The 17,900-nt window shown below is 42.3% G+C and overlaps 1 protein-coding gene across 2 annotated transcripts in view; it reads left to right on the plus strand.

Moving 5' to 3' along the window:
* Positions 1-2,077: 2,077 nt before the first annotated feature.
* DYNC2LI1 (dynein cytoplasmic 2 light intermediate chain 1) overlaps positions 2,078-17,900 on the plus strand; it is a 35,727-nt gene continuing 19,904 nt past the window's right edge. Inside the window, exons 1-9 of one of the 2 annotated variants that reach the window (XM_019483261.1) lie at positions 2,078-2,156; positions 2,360-2,459; positions 5,734-5,768; positions 6,717-6,786; positions 6,871-6,894; positions 8,656-8,744; positions 10,402-10,588; positions 14,059-14,127; positions 16,456-16,533. In XM_019483261.1, the coding sequence (XP_019338806.1) occupies positions 2,143-2,156; positions 2,360-2,459; positions 5,734-5,768; positions 6,717-6,786; positions 6,871-6,894; positions 8,656-8,744; positions 10,402-10,588; positions 14,059-14,127; positions 16,456-16,533 (666 nt within the window). In that variant the 5' untranslated portion in view covers positions 2,078-2,142. The remainder of the gene's footprint in view (positions 2,157-2,359; positions 2,460-5,733; positions 5,769-6,716; positions 6,787-6,870; positions 6,895-8,655; positions 8,745-10,401; positions 10,589-14,058; positions 14,128-16,455; positions 16,534-17,900) is intronic. The other variant, XM_006274199.3, reaches the window with a different exon arrangement.

The following is a 17,900-nucleotide window of genomic DNA, read 5'->3' on the forward strand; positions in this document are numbered from 1 at the left end:
AAAAGCTTGTCTATGTCCTTTCCAACTAGACTGTCCAATATAAGATAACACCCATAAAAAAGGTTTGCTGCTTGCATGTTTTCCAGGACCACAACACTACCATAGCCTATCAGTTATCATTTCAAAGCCAAGTCACTTTTGTAGTGATCAAAGTTTCCTACCAATTGATGGCTGTTTGTTGTTCTCTGTGGAATGAGATTGGTGATCTCATTCAGGTAGAAGACAGGGTAGATTTGCACCTTATAGACTAACCAGATATATACAACACAAGCTCACTTCATCAGAGACTCTGAAAGGAGGTGCAGAAAGAGTATAAGGAGAGAAATTAGAATAAAAGGGATAGAGGGAAGGAGAGAGGGAGAGAGAGCGGGGAGGGGGCAGCGCTGGAAGAAACGAACAAACAAGTTTTAAACGCATAGGAACAAGGAGTCACCCAAGCTAATCCAGTTAATGGGATAAGAATCTGTAGTTCCCATTTAAACCAAACTTTATAACACTGTTTCTCAATTTTTTTTGTACCAGGACCCATTTGTAAACATCGACCCACTGTGCCCCCACCCCAAACTCCCCAGTGTGTGGGGTAGGGGATGGGTGTGTGGGGGAAATAGATGGCCCAAGCAGCCCCTTGCAGGCTGGAAATCTGCCAGCCTGCCTGGAAAATGCCACGATTTTCCACATTTTTCTCCTTTAACGGAGAATCCATTTTTAGAGATTGTTGATCCATTTTTATTAGTTTATTCCTGACCCTTTCATGTATTCTTGCAACCCCCTTTTGGGTCATGACCCACAGGTTGAGAAACACTGATTTATAGATGGATGATTTCTTGTTCTGTGATTTTCTGTTCAAATCTGTGCGCACCCCCCTACCCCCCCCCCACACACACTTGTCTTTTGCATTCTAGTTTCAATCTCCTCCTCTGCTTTCTGCTGCTCCTCACACCGCATCAGATGAAACCAGCTTCAGCTCAGAAAAGCTTGCGCTCTCTAGGGGCAAGCAAGACCAGGGGGCATCTGAACCCCAAGGTCTCTGGGCTCACACTAGGATGCCTGTCATCGATGTGGAAGCATCTGAAGCCCCAGGCTGGAGAGTCGAGGAGGTAGGATACTTGGCAGCAGTAGCGCCATGCAGATTCGAAAAATTGAGCCGTGCTCAGTAGGTAGAATTGGGAACTCTTTTGGCCGATTTGGCACAACTTTAAAAAAAAAGGGAAGAGGGGGAGGAGCTTGTGCTCACTCACTGTGTATGAACATATATTTACAGCTTGTTTCTTCCAGTACTGTCCTTCCCCTCTCTTTCCCTCCACCAGTGGGCAACCCTGGGGGTGTATATATGCGCTCCTCTCTGCCCCGCTTTGATCCCTGCTCTACCCAAAGTTTAAACCAACTGCCTGGCAGCAGCAGCTAGTACTGTGGCAAGGAAGTTTGGTGCCTGGGGCAAAACCCACAGCAACAGCCCCCCCATGCACAGATCTGGGGTCACACACCCCCACGCTTGCCCGGGAGCACACACAGCGGCAGGAGACACCCGGTCCCCTCACTTCCCCAGACAAGCTGCTCAAGGCTTCATCCTGCCCTGGCTGGGCAGCATCTGTTGGCGCCCCTTTGCTTCAGTGCCTGGCGGGGTCTCACCCCACTGCCCCTTGCTATGGCACTGGCAGGGCTGAGGCAGATAACGGACTTCAGGGCTCATCGCCATCTACCCCATCCATCCCTTCCCGACTCTTCTACCGGCGTTACCCACCCTCGACACTTTCTAACGGGCTTGGCAGTGGCACCAGCCTAGCCAGCAAGCCTTTGCCCCGTGGGAAGATCCTATTTCACAGCCTGGTTTTTAACCCGTGCCAAACGCAGCTCTACTGGTTTCTTCAACCGCCCACAACCTTAAACACAGCTGCAAGGCAGTGCTGCTCCACCTTTCTGGCAGGATCTGGCTAGTGGCCCCCAAGTGCGTGTGTGTGTGGTGGCCCCGAAGTGTGACAGCGAGAGAGAGCGTGTGTCCGTGGGTGCACTGAAACAACCGCAGGGCTGCCACAGTCAGCCTCACAGGGGGCTGTGGCGCGCGGGGGCGGGGCGCAGCTGCGCGCGCAGCTGCGGCTGGCACGCAGTTCCCATGGCGACGGGGCCTGCGCCACCCTCCCCTCCATGCCCAGGGCCAGGTAAAGGGGCGCGGGCTCCGCACCCTCGCCCGCGCTCCTCTCCCTGGGGACGAGCGCGCGGAGGGGGAGGGGGGTTCAAACCCCAACGGTTGCCGGGGCGGAGGGGGGGCCGTTGGCGAGTGCCCGCGAACCCCAACTGCCCCCGGGGGAGGGGCCGTTGGCGAGTGCCCCCTCCCACTTCTGACGCCGCTGTCCCTCCGCAGCGAGACGCTGTGGGAGCTCGCCCAGGCCGCGGCGGAGCGGGGAGGAGACGCGGAGGGCGCCGCCGACAAAGCCCTGCTGTTCCTGGGAAGCAAGGCCGGGGTACGTCGGGCTGCCAGGCGTGCGATAGTTCATCCCTTGTACGAGGGAAGGGCAGCGCTAGGACGAGCGCTCCAACCGCAGGGTCGTTTTTGAAGGCAGCGTGGGCAAACAGTGTAGTTCCTCTCAGGGAGCCTTCGCAGAAGGGTGGGCTGGCTGTCTGAGGACGGCTGGCCTCCAAATCGAGAAACGCTTCAGCTTGGGGGACCCTTTGTCACTCACCCAGCAGTGTAAAGTACATAAGGCTGATTTGCACACTGATGTGCACACTTTTTCACCGTACGATAGTTTTCCAGCAAATAGGATCGCTTTGAGCTTCCAGTATGATCATTTCATATGTAAAACCTGGCAGCGCTGGGGCATGCCTCGCCTCCTGGTGACTGACTGCTCAGTGCTTGCGGCTGGGTTGTTGCTTCACCTGGCTGGTGCCTCCTGCTGCCAGAGGGGAAGCCAGGGAAGCCCGGTGGGAGGCAGGGCCCCTGACAGGCTCCTGGCTGCAGAGCTGTAGGGAGCAGGCAGGCTTGCCTCCCTATGCCCTGATGACAGGAGCCTCAGCCTGGGAAAGCTGGTGTGCTCTCCACAGCCCTCTCATCTCCTCCGTGGAGTCTGTCAGAGCCACTGGGCCTCAGGGTAGCGGTGCTCCTGGCAGCTGTCCCACAGGCACCGACTCCATGGGTGTTCCAGGGCTTAAGTAGCCACCAAAAAATATTAGCAGGGGCTCAGTGCCCACAAGCCAGGTTGCGGTAATGTGCTGCCTCTTCTGGCACAAAAAAACACACCCACGAGTGCCTGTGATTTCTCTGCTGAGTGAGTAGGGTTGCAGCGAGATGGGTACATACAGGGAGTGCAGGCTTTGGTGGGTGGAAGCTCAGGGAAACTTGAGCACTTGCATATGCTGGCTCACTCTTTCTTTCTCTATCTATAGTTAGTCTATAAGGTGCAAATCTGCCCTGCCTCCAACTCAACTTAAGCTGCATCCAGCCTTCCTGGGCCATAGGATGGGTCCTGCACAGGGTTGGTTCATGGGTGCAATCCAGCATGCTGGCTCGTTAAGCCCCACACAAAGCTGGACCCCATGTGCCCAGATATGGGTGTGGTGTGAGCCCTTGCATAGGCTCAACTACACATCTGTGTGATCTTGGGTGTGGGGCCTCATGATCTGGGCTGTGGGGCTCCCTTCAGGTCCAGAAATTTGACAGCTGCCACCGTTCTCCTGCCATTGTATTTCTAGACCTGTGGGCCAAATGACTCGGCTCTGTGGACTAGATTTGGCCCACCCTGGTTAAAGACTAACAGAAAGCAGGGTAGATTTCCATCTAGTAGACCAGGGGTGGGCAAAATACCACCCACATGCAGTCCACCAGTTGATCCTGTTCGGCCTGCCAGCCGCTGCCAGGAACTGGGGCAAGGAGGGCTGCGCTCTGCCCTGCTGCAGATGGTGGTGGTCCCTAGTCATGCAGCACATAGACTCTCCCATCCCCTCCCACCTCCAAGTCTGGCTTCTTGTTGGCGCTATAGGTGCACAGTCCTGGCTCTGTGGCCACCAGCAGCCAGGCCCATGTGGGATGGGGCATGATGTAGCACACTGAGTAGCCATTCTGCCCACCTGTGACGATGACCCATTGCCACTGCTAGGATAGAAGTCTGTGCCAGCCACAAGGTGGGGTTTGACCGCCACCGACTTTGCTAGTGCAGCGGCAGCGGCTCCTCACAGTGGACAGGATGGCTATTTGGCACAGCGCATCACACCCCGTCCTATGTGGGCCTGGCTGACTGTGCAGTGCCAGCAGGAAGCTGGGCAGGGGGATTGTATGCAGGGGGCAGAGGAATCTCAGTGCTGCCTGCCCCAGCCTTGGCTGCAGCAGAACAGAGGGGTGTGGGGCAACCCCCCCTCCTCAGACTCTCGGCAGCGGCTGACAGGCCAGACAGACTCAATTGGCACCCCCTGCCCCCAGCTCTCAACAGCTCACCAAAACTTGTCAAGTGGACCTCCAGCCCAAATAATTGCCTGCCCTTGTAATAGACTAACCAAAGTAGATATATGCCACAAGCTTTCATGGACTGAAGCTTACTTCAGCAATTGCGAGCTTCAACCCACAGAAGCTTGTGCGATCTCTCTGTATATACAGAGGGAGAAGGGGAAGAAGGGAGCAGAGGCTCTAGAAGAGGGGAGTAGAGGCTGTGGAGGGGCATGCAGTTGGCCAGGGGGCAGGCATAAATGGGGGACAAGTTTGACCTCCCCACATCACTTGCCTGCTCCAGTGCAGTGGTGGAAGGGATGAATTAAAGACAACTCTCCAATAATTAGATTCTATACATGGGAAAATTATAATACTTTTGTAAATTTTCCATGTATAAGATCTAATTATTACCTTAGTAATAAGTATTAGTATTACCTTACATCCTTTCAGGTAAGTATTAGTTACATCCAGGTAACTACGATATATAAGTATTGGCAGTCAGGGTCTTAAACTGGATACTGAAGATTCTAGGATTGGTCTGGTGTCCCTCTATGTTTCTGTAATAATTTACTGATCTTCCAATGCTTAAAACAAATTTGGTCTTGGCAGTGTGACTAAGACTATACTTGCTTTTTCATCTTTGTGAGAGAATTTAAGCATCTATGTATGCTTCATTTTTAGTACAGAAAAAATGGGATCATGCATCCTCTGTTTTAGAACTTTAAGAACGTAAGTGGATTTTTGCAGATGTATGGATTTGTAAGAAGTGTTGTTAATCAATCTCTGATATGTGATTACAAATAGGGAGTCAATTTTACAAGTTCAAGGACCTTTTTTAAATTAAACTGTCCTCAGCCTGATTCCTCATAATCCAAAAATGTGCAGTTTTATGGGATGTTTATGTATATTTCTTGAATTCTTTTTATTTCCATTTCATCAATCATAATTTGAGCAAATTCACTGGAAACCAATCATTACATTAATCTGTTATTAGGAATTAGCAACGGTTAGATAGTTTAATACAGTTGGCCAGATTGATTACTAAAGTAATATCTGATTTTAAGTATCCTGTTGTTGTTACTGTATTTGTCATATTCAGTAGTTTATAATTATAATAATAACAGTGTAGCTACATTCTGATAGGAAGTTGGCAGTTAACTTTCCAGTAATCATACTAGGAATCACTGTATAAGTTTATACTCTTCATCTATTTTATTATTGGAATGTTAGAAAAATGTGTTATGTTATATTCAATGATATAACTTTTATGCTTTAATGACATTACAATAGTGTTCTTCATTGTTTTTAATTTTCAGGGAAAGTCTACTATTATACTGAGGTGTCTTGACAGGTATGTGTTACATTTTGAAAAGTATTTTGCAGCTCTGGGTACTGTAATGCTGAATATAATCAACAATATTTTCATAGTAATGTTAGAAGGAATAGTTTCATAGAATATTTCCTGTCAAATTTTTTTTTGTTTAAAACACTGGTGACATGCAGGTTTAATTTTCTAATGAATTATCTGCTAGACCAGTGGTGCCCAACCTTCATGGGCTGCGGGCCAGGTAAGTGATGCAACATGCGTCTGTGGGCTAGATCTGGTGCATGGGATCAGTCCATGCACCCGATCCAGTTGCAGGGTTGGCATGATCTTGTGTATGGTCCAAGCCCTGTGCACTGGATCAGGCCCCCTGCCCTGACCCTGCATGCACCAGATCAGGCTCCAGCCCCTCTTGTACAGTATCAGGCCCACAGCGCCAAGTCTGTGTACCAGCTCAATCCAGCACACAAGGTCAAGTGGGGCTTGGAAATTTGGTGGCTGGTGAGCAACCGCAGGGTTAATTACCATCACACCCCCCCCTGCCAAATTTTGAATCTGTGGAGAGCCCTGTGGACCAGATGACAGAGCTCTGTGAGCTGTATATGGCCCACAGGCCAGAGGTTGAGCGCCACTACTAGATAGTTTGTCAAGACTTGAAGATGATCTTCAAATATCTGTAACATATTTTTAGTAAAATATTTTGGGTCAGACTTTCAGGCCCACATACTCTTGTTATTGTGTGTGCACAATGCTGAAATTTTAGTCTTCTGTGTCTCTTTGGTAAAGGTTAAGGAACTAACACTTGTTGTATGTCTTAAGGAATTCTTTCTTTACATGGCTGTTCCCAAGCCAACTTTTTTACTGTTTGGGTAGTACGTAGAATTGGCTTATGGTAAAAATAATTGTATCTGAAGTATCATCAAAATATTTTGACAGAATGTAAGGATGTGATATGTACTGTGTATTCATTGATAGGGAAGAAATTCCAAAACCAACGTTAGCCTTGGAATATACATTTGGAAGAAGAGCAAAAGGACATAACACAGTGAGTACATAGGAGAAGGACTATGATATATTTGTTGTACAGCTCAATTATTTATAACATCTAACTAGCAACTTCTCTGTTTAGATCAGCAGTCATGTGCGAGACAAGGTATTTCAATTTGTATTTCACATCAGTTTTTGGAATAAAAGTCTAGCTTTCATTTTATTTTTAATCCATAGTTGCTCCTTTTCACTGAGAATGTATGAAGCCAAGATGATTTAACACTTACATTCACACAGAAATTGATATCATTTGTAACTGTGAACAATGTGATCATGCATATGTTTAGGTGCTTGTAACTCATCACTTTTTCAGTTGGCACATAGTGTCTCTTTATAGAATCTAAGCTTTCATTAAAAAAAATCTTTGTCATTGTGGTAGCTTAAATGTGAACTGAATATGAATTGATCCAGTAATAGGTGATTTATGGTATTTTTACATGGTCCAAATAGCACTCTGCACAAATACCTAAGCAAAGTTATTTCCTCACACTGCTGCTTCATGTCAGTTTGTCTGCTGCATGAGCTAGCATGTTCACAGCTGTCTCAGGGTATCTGTGATACAGCATTGCATTGTGTCATGTAGACATACCTTTTTTCTGCAGACAGTTTGCAGGAATAACCAGAAAATCTTGACAGAATGTAAGCAGAAGAGACAGTATATATCTTCATTGGATAGGCATAAAATTAAAAAATCAGTGTTAGTCTTGGAAAATACTTCAAAAAAGTAAGACCTGCTTATTAATCTCAGTGGTGTCAACACTGAAATCTAATTCCAGTAAATATTGGTACCTACTTCAAAACATGTTAGCAGAAACACCAAAGTAATGCCAGTATGTTTTCTTTTGTTGCATGCGTTAAAGGACAGATATTGAGACAGTTGCTGTTGGGATGCTTGGGTGAGCAACAGAATCTGGTCATCTCTAAAATGCAAAGTCATCTCTAACCTTTTGTGAATGAAGGAAAAGAGGAAATGTATTCTTTGCTAATATCAAACTCCTCAAAATACCTTAGGTGCTTTCATGGATCCAGTTCTCCTGATTAATATCTTACATGGTTACTTTACATAAGTAAATGTAACGAGGATGTAAAACATTTCCATTCTGCTTTGATGGTGTTTCACACCCACCTTACTTTTTACAGGAACAAATGACTACACGCAATGCCTGGAAATGCAACAAATAGTTGGATTCTGTGGGCTTAAAGTAGCAGTGCATGTGAGGCCCAAGGCTTCTACCCTTCTAGTCACTTCCTGTCCAGAGAGGCACATATCCACCCTCATTCACCTAGATTCATAGATTCATAAATGCTAGGGTCAGAAGGGACCTCAAAAGATCATCAAGTCTGACCCCCTGCCCAGGGCAGGAAAGAGTGTTGGGGTCAGATGAATGAGCTGTCTTTTGTTCTTCCATGCTGTTCTGTTCTGTTATCTTCCCTAAAATGGCATGGAAAAGAAATTGGACATGCTGGGGGAAAGAGAAAGTTTGTTAGGGGTCAGGAGAAGTTTTGAATAAATGAAAGATTATTGCCATCTAATTTGCCCTTTAGCTTGCTAGAATTAGTGGGTCCTGTCTTACAAATTATCAAGTATTCTCTCTCAGGCAAAGATAAATGAATACCAGAGGCTTAAGCCAGTGATGACATTTATTACACTGACTTTTTAAGGTATTCGTCCTTCAGCATTTTGCGGGAGCCTTTCACAGGTGTCACTTGGGATTTATTTAGCAGGCTTCTCTTCTGGAAAGAACTTACAGAATATCTTCCTGTTCTGTGTGCTACACAGAAGAAATGTATTCCTTGTTTGTTTGTATGTATCCTCTTGGTATTATATGGAAATGCAGTTTTCTAATGGAAAGAAACTGTTTTGCAGCCAAAAGACATCGCTCATTTTTGGGAACTAGGTGGTGGAACCTCATTACTGGAATTGATTCGGATACCAATAACTAGTGACAACATAAGGTAAGTGGTGAGGAACCTCTACAGTGTCAAGATGAATCTTAGCTTTCATTCTCCATTATTGTAGAGAAATCTTTCAAACTGTAAGCTGTTCATTAGCTTTGAAAGATTGTCACCATGAATTTTTCTAAAAATCACTCCATGGGAATGGAGGGTTGCCCCAGCTACCACTGGTGAATAGCTGTAAGCTCCTTCCTGACAGATTGCTTGCAAATATGCTTGGTATTTGGAAGTCTTTAACCACAAAGTGAGGCATCAACATGGAGGAAGTGGCTCAGCTGTTCATAAGTGGAACAAAGAGCTACAGAAGAGAGCACCCACTCTACTTTTGGTGTCTGAAGAGTAGCAAAGGCAACATGGGAGAATGCAGAAGGTAGACTTTGGCCTATGGTAAGTGTCAGCAGCACTAAGAACCAACTCCTTAGGAAGAAAAGGGAAGGCATTTTAGAGGGGACAGAGAAAGCAAGCACTGCGGAGAGAGCAAAACATGGGGTAGAAATAGGAAGTGGCGTAGACATGATGGGGCAGCAGAAGAACAGGAAAATACGTATGGGAGACAAGGCCAAGTTACAGGATTTCCATTGGAAAGAAGTGAATTTGGGAAAAAACAGAAATGGGAGGAATTTTTTTTCAGTTAGGATGAGGATAGGGTAGGATTTTGCAGACTTAGGTTCCTTACCCTACTGTGAAGATGAGGATTTGTGAATTAAGCTTGGTGTTCATATAGCTACAGGAAGCAGCTGCACAGGACTGCTGAAGTGCTGCAGCTGTTTTCCCTAGTTTTTATTTCAAAGGGTGATTCTTCCCTGATCAGTAGTACATCAGCAGTCCTGTACTATTTATCAGAGAAGTGACACAGTAAAGTGAAAATTGCATCAAATAACTGAATATCTTTAATTCAGAAATCTTCTGCGAACTAAGCATGTTGCATACAAGTGATCTTACTCTGTAGGCTTTCTGATTGCTTTTAATCTGGAGTCCATATACTACTAAATCCTGGGGTTGCTAAGCAGCATAGCTGAAGCAGACTTTGAATCCAGTTAGTCCTCTGCCATAAGTGAGGTTCAGTTTTAGAGGTGTGTTTCAAGCATGCCTGTTATGTTTGGAGTTTTAATAGTTTCTTTGCCTTATGGCTTACCTTAAATCTGATCAACCTGTTGTTATGAATAAGAGCCTTGTTCTGTCAGGGATTCTGAGCCACCACTCAGATCACCATCCTTAGCTCTTCATTTGAGGTCTCAACTGACTGATACAACAAGTAACATCATGGAAGAATTTTACTCATTACCTTTCTGCCATTACTTAAGTGGGGATTCCAGGTAGGCAAGATACACTGAGAACTTAGTTAATGGAACCCCACAGATCCTACTTGTATTCAAACAAAATATCCAGAAATAATGTTGAAGATATATAAGTTAGCTGTGGGGAGTGAATACATTAAATGCTTTGAAATTCAGATGCAGAGACAATGGAGAAGATTTATCAGCACGCATCTAACCTGAAGGACTACCTGTCTTTACAGCCTAGTTTTGTCCCTGTTTTTTTCTTTTTTATCTTTGTTCTTTTTAGCAATAGCTCTCAGGAAAAAGATCATATATAAAAAATGAAATTGTTTTCTTCAGCTGAATCTTTGGTGCTTAAGAATTTTCTTCTTTAATAGGACATTTGCTATAGTTCTTGTTTTGGATCTCTCCAAACCCAATGAACTCTGGCCAACCATGGAAAGTCTCCTGCAGGTCACCAGAAACCACCTGAACAAACTTATAACTAAGTTGGGAAAGACAAATCCTAAAGTCGCTACTGAAATTCGAGAGAAGATGTGGAACAACATACAGAAGGATCATCCGGTAAAAGTCTTCTGGTATTTTTTCCAGTTATCATAAGCCTTTATACAGTTAAAGATAATGCTTCTGAACATCATAAACAACCCTTTTAGATTTTTATGCATGACTGAAAATCCATTTGATGTAGATGAACCTGTTCACTGGAAAATTATAGCAATTTAATGAAAATTCAGTAAGAGCAGAAACAAGGAAAGAAGGTTTCTTATATCTTTTTGTGTTAGACATCTAATGTGATTGTTATGGCATGTTACACCAATCAAAAGAAATAAGAGTTTTAGACTAGCAGTTTGATATTGATTTTATAATCTTTTTTTTAACATGAGATGAAAACTAGAATGTACAGAAGTCATCTGGGAAGAGAATAGATGAAAGTACAAATTTAAGCAATGAGTATAGTTATAAAGCCTTCAGCATGACTATATACTTTGCATTTATTCAAATGTCTGTCACAAACTCAGTGCCTTTTGATAATCTGACAACTAATTAAATTATAAAGTTTCAGAAATGTTAATACTAGGCCTTTAAATGCAACTGCTAACTTTAATCTTTTGAAAAAGCTAAAATAAATTATGGAAATACAAATGAAAATGTATATGGCACTATGCAAATGCTTTGTGTATTTAATGCCTAAACAAATATTCTACAGTTTACAGATTCAGAATTTAAATTCAGCTGTAGTAACTTATATAAAATAATACAATAAATCAGATGCTAACATAGTTAAAATATTAAAAGGAGTGTTGTATTATGTAAGAAAACAAATGCCCACGATGCTCAGTAGATCTTTTTACTGTGTATAGCCCCAGTATTTGTGAGATAATCGTGTTTACTTCCAGATGAATAAGGGCTTCAGGATTGGGTCTTTACATTTATTGGCCTCTTGGGACCTTCCCAAAACTGCTAGTGTTGTTTTTCAACTTTTTTAGAAATGGTAATTTCTTAAATAAAATACTACATTGAAATGCAGCTGGCAACAGACAGGTCCAACAGATAACATACAGGGTTCTTTAGCCTTTAAAAAATACAACTCTTACCATTTGGGCAAAGGAAATAACATGAACAAAACAGGTTTTTTACCTTTGGCAGGAGACAGCTTCTAGAGGGACATAATCATCACGCATGCTGAATTAGGGTTTGTATTGAGTTCCTGTAGATAAGAAAAAGCAGAAAGGAGGACTTAAAGCCTTTTTAACTACTAAGATATTGGTGATATTTTTCAAACTTACATCAGTTCTATTCAACTCAGAAGCTAATCTTTGTGGGTGGGGAGCTTTGTCTTTTACAGAGGAACAAGCGCAAAGCAGATCAAGGGATCTCTGTAGGCCTTCATATGGTTAAAGATGATGCTTGTGAAAAATTGGGGAACTGGTGAGATTCATAAAAGATTTCTACTAGGGGAATATTTACTAGAAGTCCTTAGAGATAAGGGAAAGAATAAGTATGTTAGGAGACTTGTTAAAGACATGTTTGAAGTATATTTGAAGACATTTTAGGGTCAATGAAACAGAGACTATAATAGTGCTAATCTCCTTAAGCACCTTATTGGTGTTATCCTGAATTAAGAAAGTTACTGTATTTACTCAATTTTAAGATCCCCCCCCATATCATTTAATGGAAGAAAAAAGCCCCAAGTCTTAGAATCATATATGGGGAGCAGGAGGACGTGTGTGTGCAAGCCACTTCTGTGGAAAGGCTCTAGCCCCTGCCATAGTTGTAGTCCATAGTTGTAGCTGCTGCCTGCCATCCTCCCACCCACCATCTCTGTACCTCCACATTTCCCCTCCCGCCAATGCAGCTTCTGTGCTTTCCCTTCTACCTCCGCCTTCGCTTTTGTTCCATACCAGCAGCCTCTGTCAGTGCTGCAGCCTGAGTCACTGAGCATAACCCTAGTCTCACCCCATAGAAGCAGCATGGCACACAGTTTACACAGCTGCTACAGGGGCCGGGCTTGGGCCATGCTCATTGCCTCAGACTAGAACTGGGTTGGAAGCTGGTGGTGTGGAGCACAGGTAAGAGTGGGGAGCAGAGGCTGGGGAGGGGAGAGAGGAGGAAGAAGCCTAGGCTGGTGGGGAGTGGTAAGAAGGGAAAAAGCAGAGGCTGGAGGGGAGCAGGGAGAGAAGAGAGGGAAGCAGAGGCTGGGGAAAGTGGCAGAAGAGCGTACAGAGGGAAACGGGGGAGCCCAAGGCTGTGGGGGGCAGGCAGATGACAGGGGGTAGGCATAAGCACGGTGCAAGCTGCTTGACTTCCCCACACCACCAGCCCCCCACTGTCTGCCCCCTTGCAGTGGTTGGGGGGATGAATTAAAGACAATCACCCAATAACTAGATTTGATACAAGGAAAATGATAAATTTATACATTTTCCATGTATAGAATCTAATTATGGGGGGATTGTCTTAAATTCAGGGTCATCTTAGATCCGAGTCAGTACAGTATAATGATTTCTCTACCCTTCATTTTCAGCCACCACATTTCAAGTGAATATGATGCCTGTGAAATAGATGAACTTATTAACACTAATAAGAAAAATCCATTATTTTGACAAAATACAGGATAAATAGCAATTCAAGCTTCATCCTAACCCACTGACAATTTTTTTTAACTCGTATGTGGAGGAACCACTATCATCTGGTAGAGTTCAGATAGAGAAGGTAGAGTTCAGTTATCCTGATGATATATTAATTATCCGTTGTGTTGTAATTGCTAAAAGTTTCAGCCAATTGTGAAGTGAACATCTGTTCTGTAGAAAACAAGCTGAGAAAATACTCATATTTCACAGAAAACACTAAAAGTCTGTCATATGATGATGATTTTAAATAGCTACTAAATTGGACCCGATTTCAAACTAGTTAATTGCAAGTATAATGCACCGTACTCTATTAGTCACTTCTTGAGCTGTCTACTTAATCTCTTTGTCAAGCATATGGAGTTTGATTATAACAATTATTTGCACAAACTTCAAATAAACAATACAATGCCTGTTCCATAGGTTTCTTTTTGATATTACAGTTGTTTTTTATTGTACGGATTTTTAAATGTGTCAAAAACAATATAAAATTATGGTACATAATGTGTTTTACCTTCATCAGAATCTTAGACGAGGGCTTTTTTAGCTTCATTGGGCCCAATTCTTCCTTGTGGCTATACTCTGGTAGGAGGGGACATCACATTACAACATTTCCTTCCCTTGGTATGTCCCCTGTGTGGAAGTGGCTCCTGGCACTTGTTGTTCCCACTCAACAGGTTTATGGCAGCAAGGCTTTCACTTCTCAAGGGGGCTGTTTTACAAGGGATTGTGTTGGAATATACAGTCCTATGTAATTACACTGCATTATAATAGCTGTATGTCTAAAGATTTGAAAGAGATAACATACATCTTTTAATAATTATTCTGAGCCTGTTTTCTGATCTCTTAGCTCTGTTACTGTTCTTATATAATGTTTCATAAAGTTTAAAATATACTGTTATTTCACAGGATTATGAATTAATTGACCCTTTTCCAATTCCTCTGGTGATAATTGGAAGCAAATATGATATTTTTCATGTAAGTAATATATTTACATGTTTTCCCCCTTTTTATATTTAAAATATAAAAACAATACCTAATCAGATTCAAACAAAAAACTACATCATTAATGTAGTAGTAACAGCAGTACCAGGAATACAAACAACCAGACATATTTATTATTATGAGATACTAATCATCATTTCTCTACAAAAAATCCTCACAAATGGATGATTTTTCAGCATATATAGAAAACTACCAAAATTGTGGTGTTCCAGACTCAGGAGGGAGAGCAAGTTCAAGAGTTCTAAAGGAAACCCACCAGGTGTGCCCTGTTTATACTGACCCATGTCTTTGTAATGTAAGGAATCTAGTTCAGCTGTCCCTGCTGACTGCAATGATGAGAGTACAGCATGGGGAAAAGGGATAGTCCCTGGAGTAGGCTCTAGGTTTTGGTAGCTGAAGCAATAAAATATTTACATATATATTCTGGGATCTGTCTAAAATCCTCTCTCATGCATGCAGTCATTTATCATCAGATTTAGAAAGGACCAATAAGTTAGCAGTCACATCTAATGCTCATCAATAGCTTAATTGAAAAGCACTATCAGAGAGCAGTGCAGTTGGTTCCTTTTTGACATTATTAAAATATTCAAACAAATACACATTTCCTTTGCATGAGAGACAACCTGGGACAGAGCATGTTTTACAATGTTTTCCATATTGGGTCCTCTAGATGGCAGCATAATACACTGCTGCCTTGCCAGCTGTGAATTATTATTTGTAAGATATCATGCATTCCTTTCAGAGTTGCCAACCCAAGAATTTTGTTTTTACTAACAATCTTCAAACTCTTTACTGACAACCAAACTTTTTTAATTACATGTTTTTATTGACATTGGTTTTACGTAACTTAAATGTGACCCCTCTGCCAGCGCCTGGCAATAACAAACTACAGGTTCATATTTAGGGGTTAAACACTAACTTTCTAAATCTGGCTCAAGACCCCACACAGAAACCTGTAAAAGTACATTTTAACAGCATGTTGGAAAGTGAACAAACTTCTCCACTTGCAAGCAACACTCAACTAAAACCAGGTTTATTACTGGAGAAAAAAAAGATAAACACACGTCCTTAGAGAAAACCTTAACCATTAAACATTAAGCGAAACCCAAACTGTTAATAATCTCACAGTTTTACTTGACTGCAGTGATGGGTTTACAACACCCCGGGGTTCCTCCACTCACGGCACACACTGATACCCTTGACTACAGCCTGCACTGTGCTGCCACCATCTTAGCCCACCCTCCCAGCCTCAGGCCTGCCGGCCCTGCTCTCCCCATCCCAGCATGGACTCCCACCCACTGCCTTTCTCCACCTCCACTGCTGTGTTGTGGCTGCACTACCCCCCTTCCTGTCCCACACAGGTTCTCAGACTGCCCAGGGCCACACGGCCCTGCTTACTTCAAGGTGAGCAACCATTACAAGCAGGTGACAAAGGTGCAGCAGCATACCACTGGAGGGGGAAGGAGGCAAGGAAGGAAAGGGAGCTATAAAGGCTCCCATGGGCCACAAAACCCTGATGGAGAGTTCTGTGCAGGGTACTGAGTTGCACATCCACTTAGACACAAGATGGTTGTACTGTGCTCTGTCTATACATCAACATTTACATCCAGCCTCATTCTGATAATGGATTTTCAATCAAGCTTGCCATTTATGGTTTATGGGCAGCTTGATTGACTTCATGGACAACCATTTTTAGTTTTCTTTTTGTTATGGACTGTCTGTACATTTATATATAGTTGACAACCCTTTAGTTTCTTTTTGGTTACAGATTTGCTTTGTTTAACAGAGCCATAATTATCTCAGCTCTGTAAACTATTCACCACTAAACAGGCACAGGATAAAATCCTGGCTTCACTTAGACAAAAAATCCACAATTTTTTTAAAGAAGGTCTATCATCTTTATACAACACATACTGAACAGACATTAATTAAAATGCTTATATGTGGTTTGTGCATAGAGTTTAAAAGGCAGGAAGCCATAGGTCTAAGGACACTTAAGGATCCTTTGAATATGAATATGCATATCCAGTTTAGAGGTTAATTCAGGCAGTGATTAGACTTAAGGCTACAGTAACATATTGCCTGAGATAAGTGCCCTCTCTGTAAGTGGAAAAAAAACCAGAAACAGATTCCTATTTTCAAGTTCCAGTAAGTTGTTACTGAATTGAGATCTAATTATTATGTTAGCTACATTCTGTACTGTAAGAAATGCACAGTGTAGTACATGCAAAAAAAATCTCTGTGTAAAATGTTCTTGTTTTTTTTGTTTCTTTTTGGCACATTTCCAAATGTGAACTTCAGGAATTTGATTCTGAAACGAGGAAAATAATATGCAAGACTCTTCGATTTGTTTCACATTATTATGGAGCATCATTAGTGGTTTGTACATTCTGTTTTGTTATGGGAGGAGAGAGATGGACAGTTCTTTAGGGGATGGAACAACATTTTAAAATAGAAATATAAAGCAGCAATATAAACATGATGTGCTTGAGCCAAATGATCAAGGCTTATGGTGGCTCCCTCAAATAGTGAACCTCTTATGCAGTATTATTTGGGCTTACAAGGGATGGGTGAGTTATATCCATTGGTGAGCCAACCGTATAATTCCTCAGTTTCCTAACCCTGTTTCATATAGGGCTAAAGTTACAAGGATTTAGCTAACACCTGCCTGTGTGGCAGCTCCTCTTCCCATCCTCTTCCCTTGCATTTAAAGCTGATAAAAGGCACCTGTTTGTCCATAGTCAAAATTGCAGTAGTTTAACTTCAGATGTAATATTAAACAGATATGAAACACTGAGCGGATACTCTTAGGTATTTTTAGAATGGCTTGATTTTTTTTCTAATCAGTTTAGTGAAGATAAACTAAATCTTAAACAGGTATTAGAAGGTCAGCCTTTTGAATGGCTTATCATTACACATTAAGCTAACCTGGAGCAAGTTTCTTTTTTTGCCAAGGCCTGCACTTCAGGTCTTCCATGGTGAAACATAAGGGGACTTAGAAAAAATAGACATTTTCTGCTTTGTACAAGAGCTCAGAGGCTTGTTCTTTTTTTCTGGCAGGTGGATTATTTTTTAGGTAAAAAGAAAGCTAATGTGTGTGTTAAGCCTATATTTATTAACAATATAGGATAGCAGAACTGCTCTGTGGAGACCAGGTACTAATCCTACTGAAGAAAACAACAGAATTTTAATTTCCTTTTATAAGAACAGGACTTGGCATGGGAAATTTGCTATTTAAAAACAAAATCCACAAGCTGAAAGAGAAAAAAGAATGCTCCAGGGAATTTTTTTGTGGCTGCCTTCTGATTAACTTATATTATTAACCCTTATTTAGCCACTGAATGTGAAGCTTCTTTTATCATATGATTTAAATTAAATCGTAAGTGAACATTTTTGTAGTTTTTTGGTTCAATTCTTAGTGTTCATGGTATTTTAGACAATATAGTTTAAAGACTTAATTCATTAATTTCTTACAAAAGGTCTCTTAGTTTAAAATGTATAAATCATAAGTTGTAAGTCCTTATAAATTTAGAAAATTCCATCTTCTATTCTTTCTTGAATGCAGGTTTTCATTTCAACTTTCTTGACATATATAGCCAACTGATACACATTTCTATTAACCAATGAGCCTGATTTTGATTTCAAATATTAACTAGCTTTGATAGAATCACTCCCAGTTGATTTTATCCTAGCATAATTGAATTAAGAAACTGTCTAGGACCTCTGTCTGTAATCTTCATAGCACA

This window comes from Alligator mississippiensis, chromosome 1 (genome assembly GCF_030867095.1).
Source record: "Alligator mississippiensis isolate rAllMis1 chromosome 1, rAllMis1, whole genome shotgun sequence".
NCBI lineage: Eukaryota > Metazoa > Chordata > Crocodylia > Alligatoridae > Alligator > Alligator mississippiensis.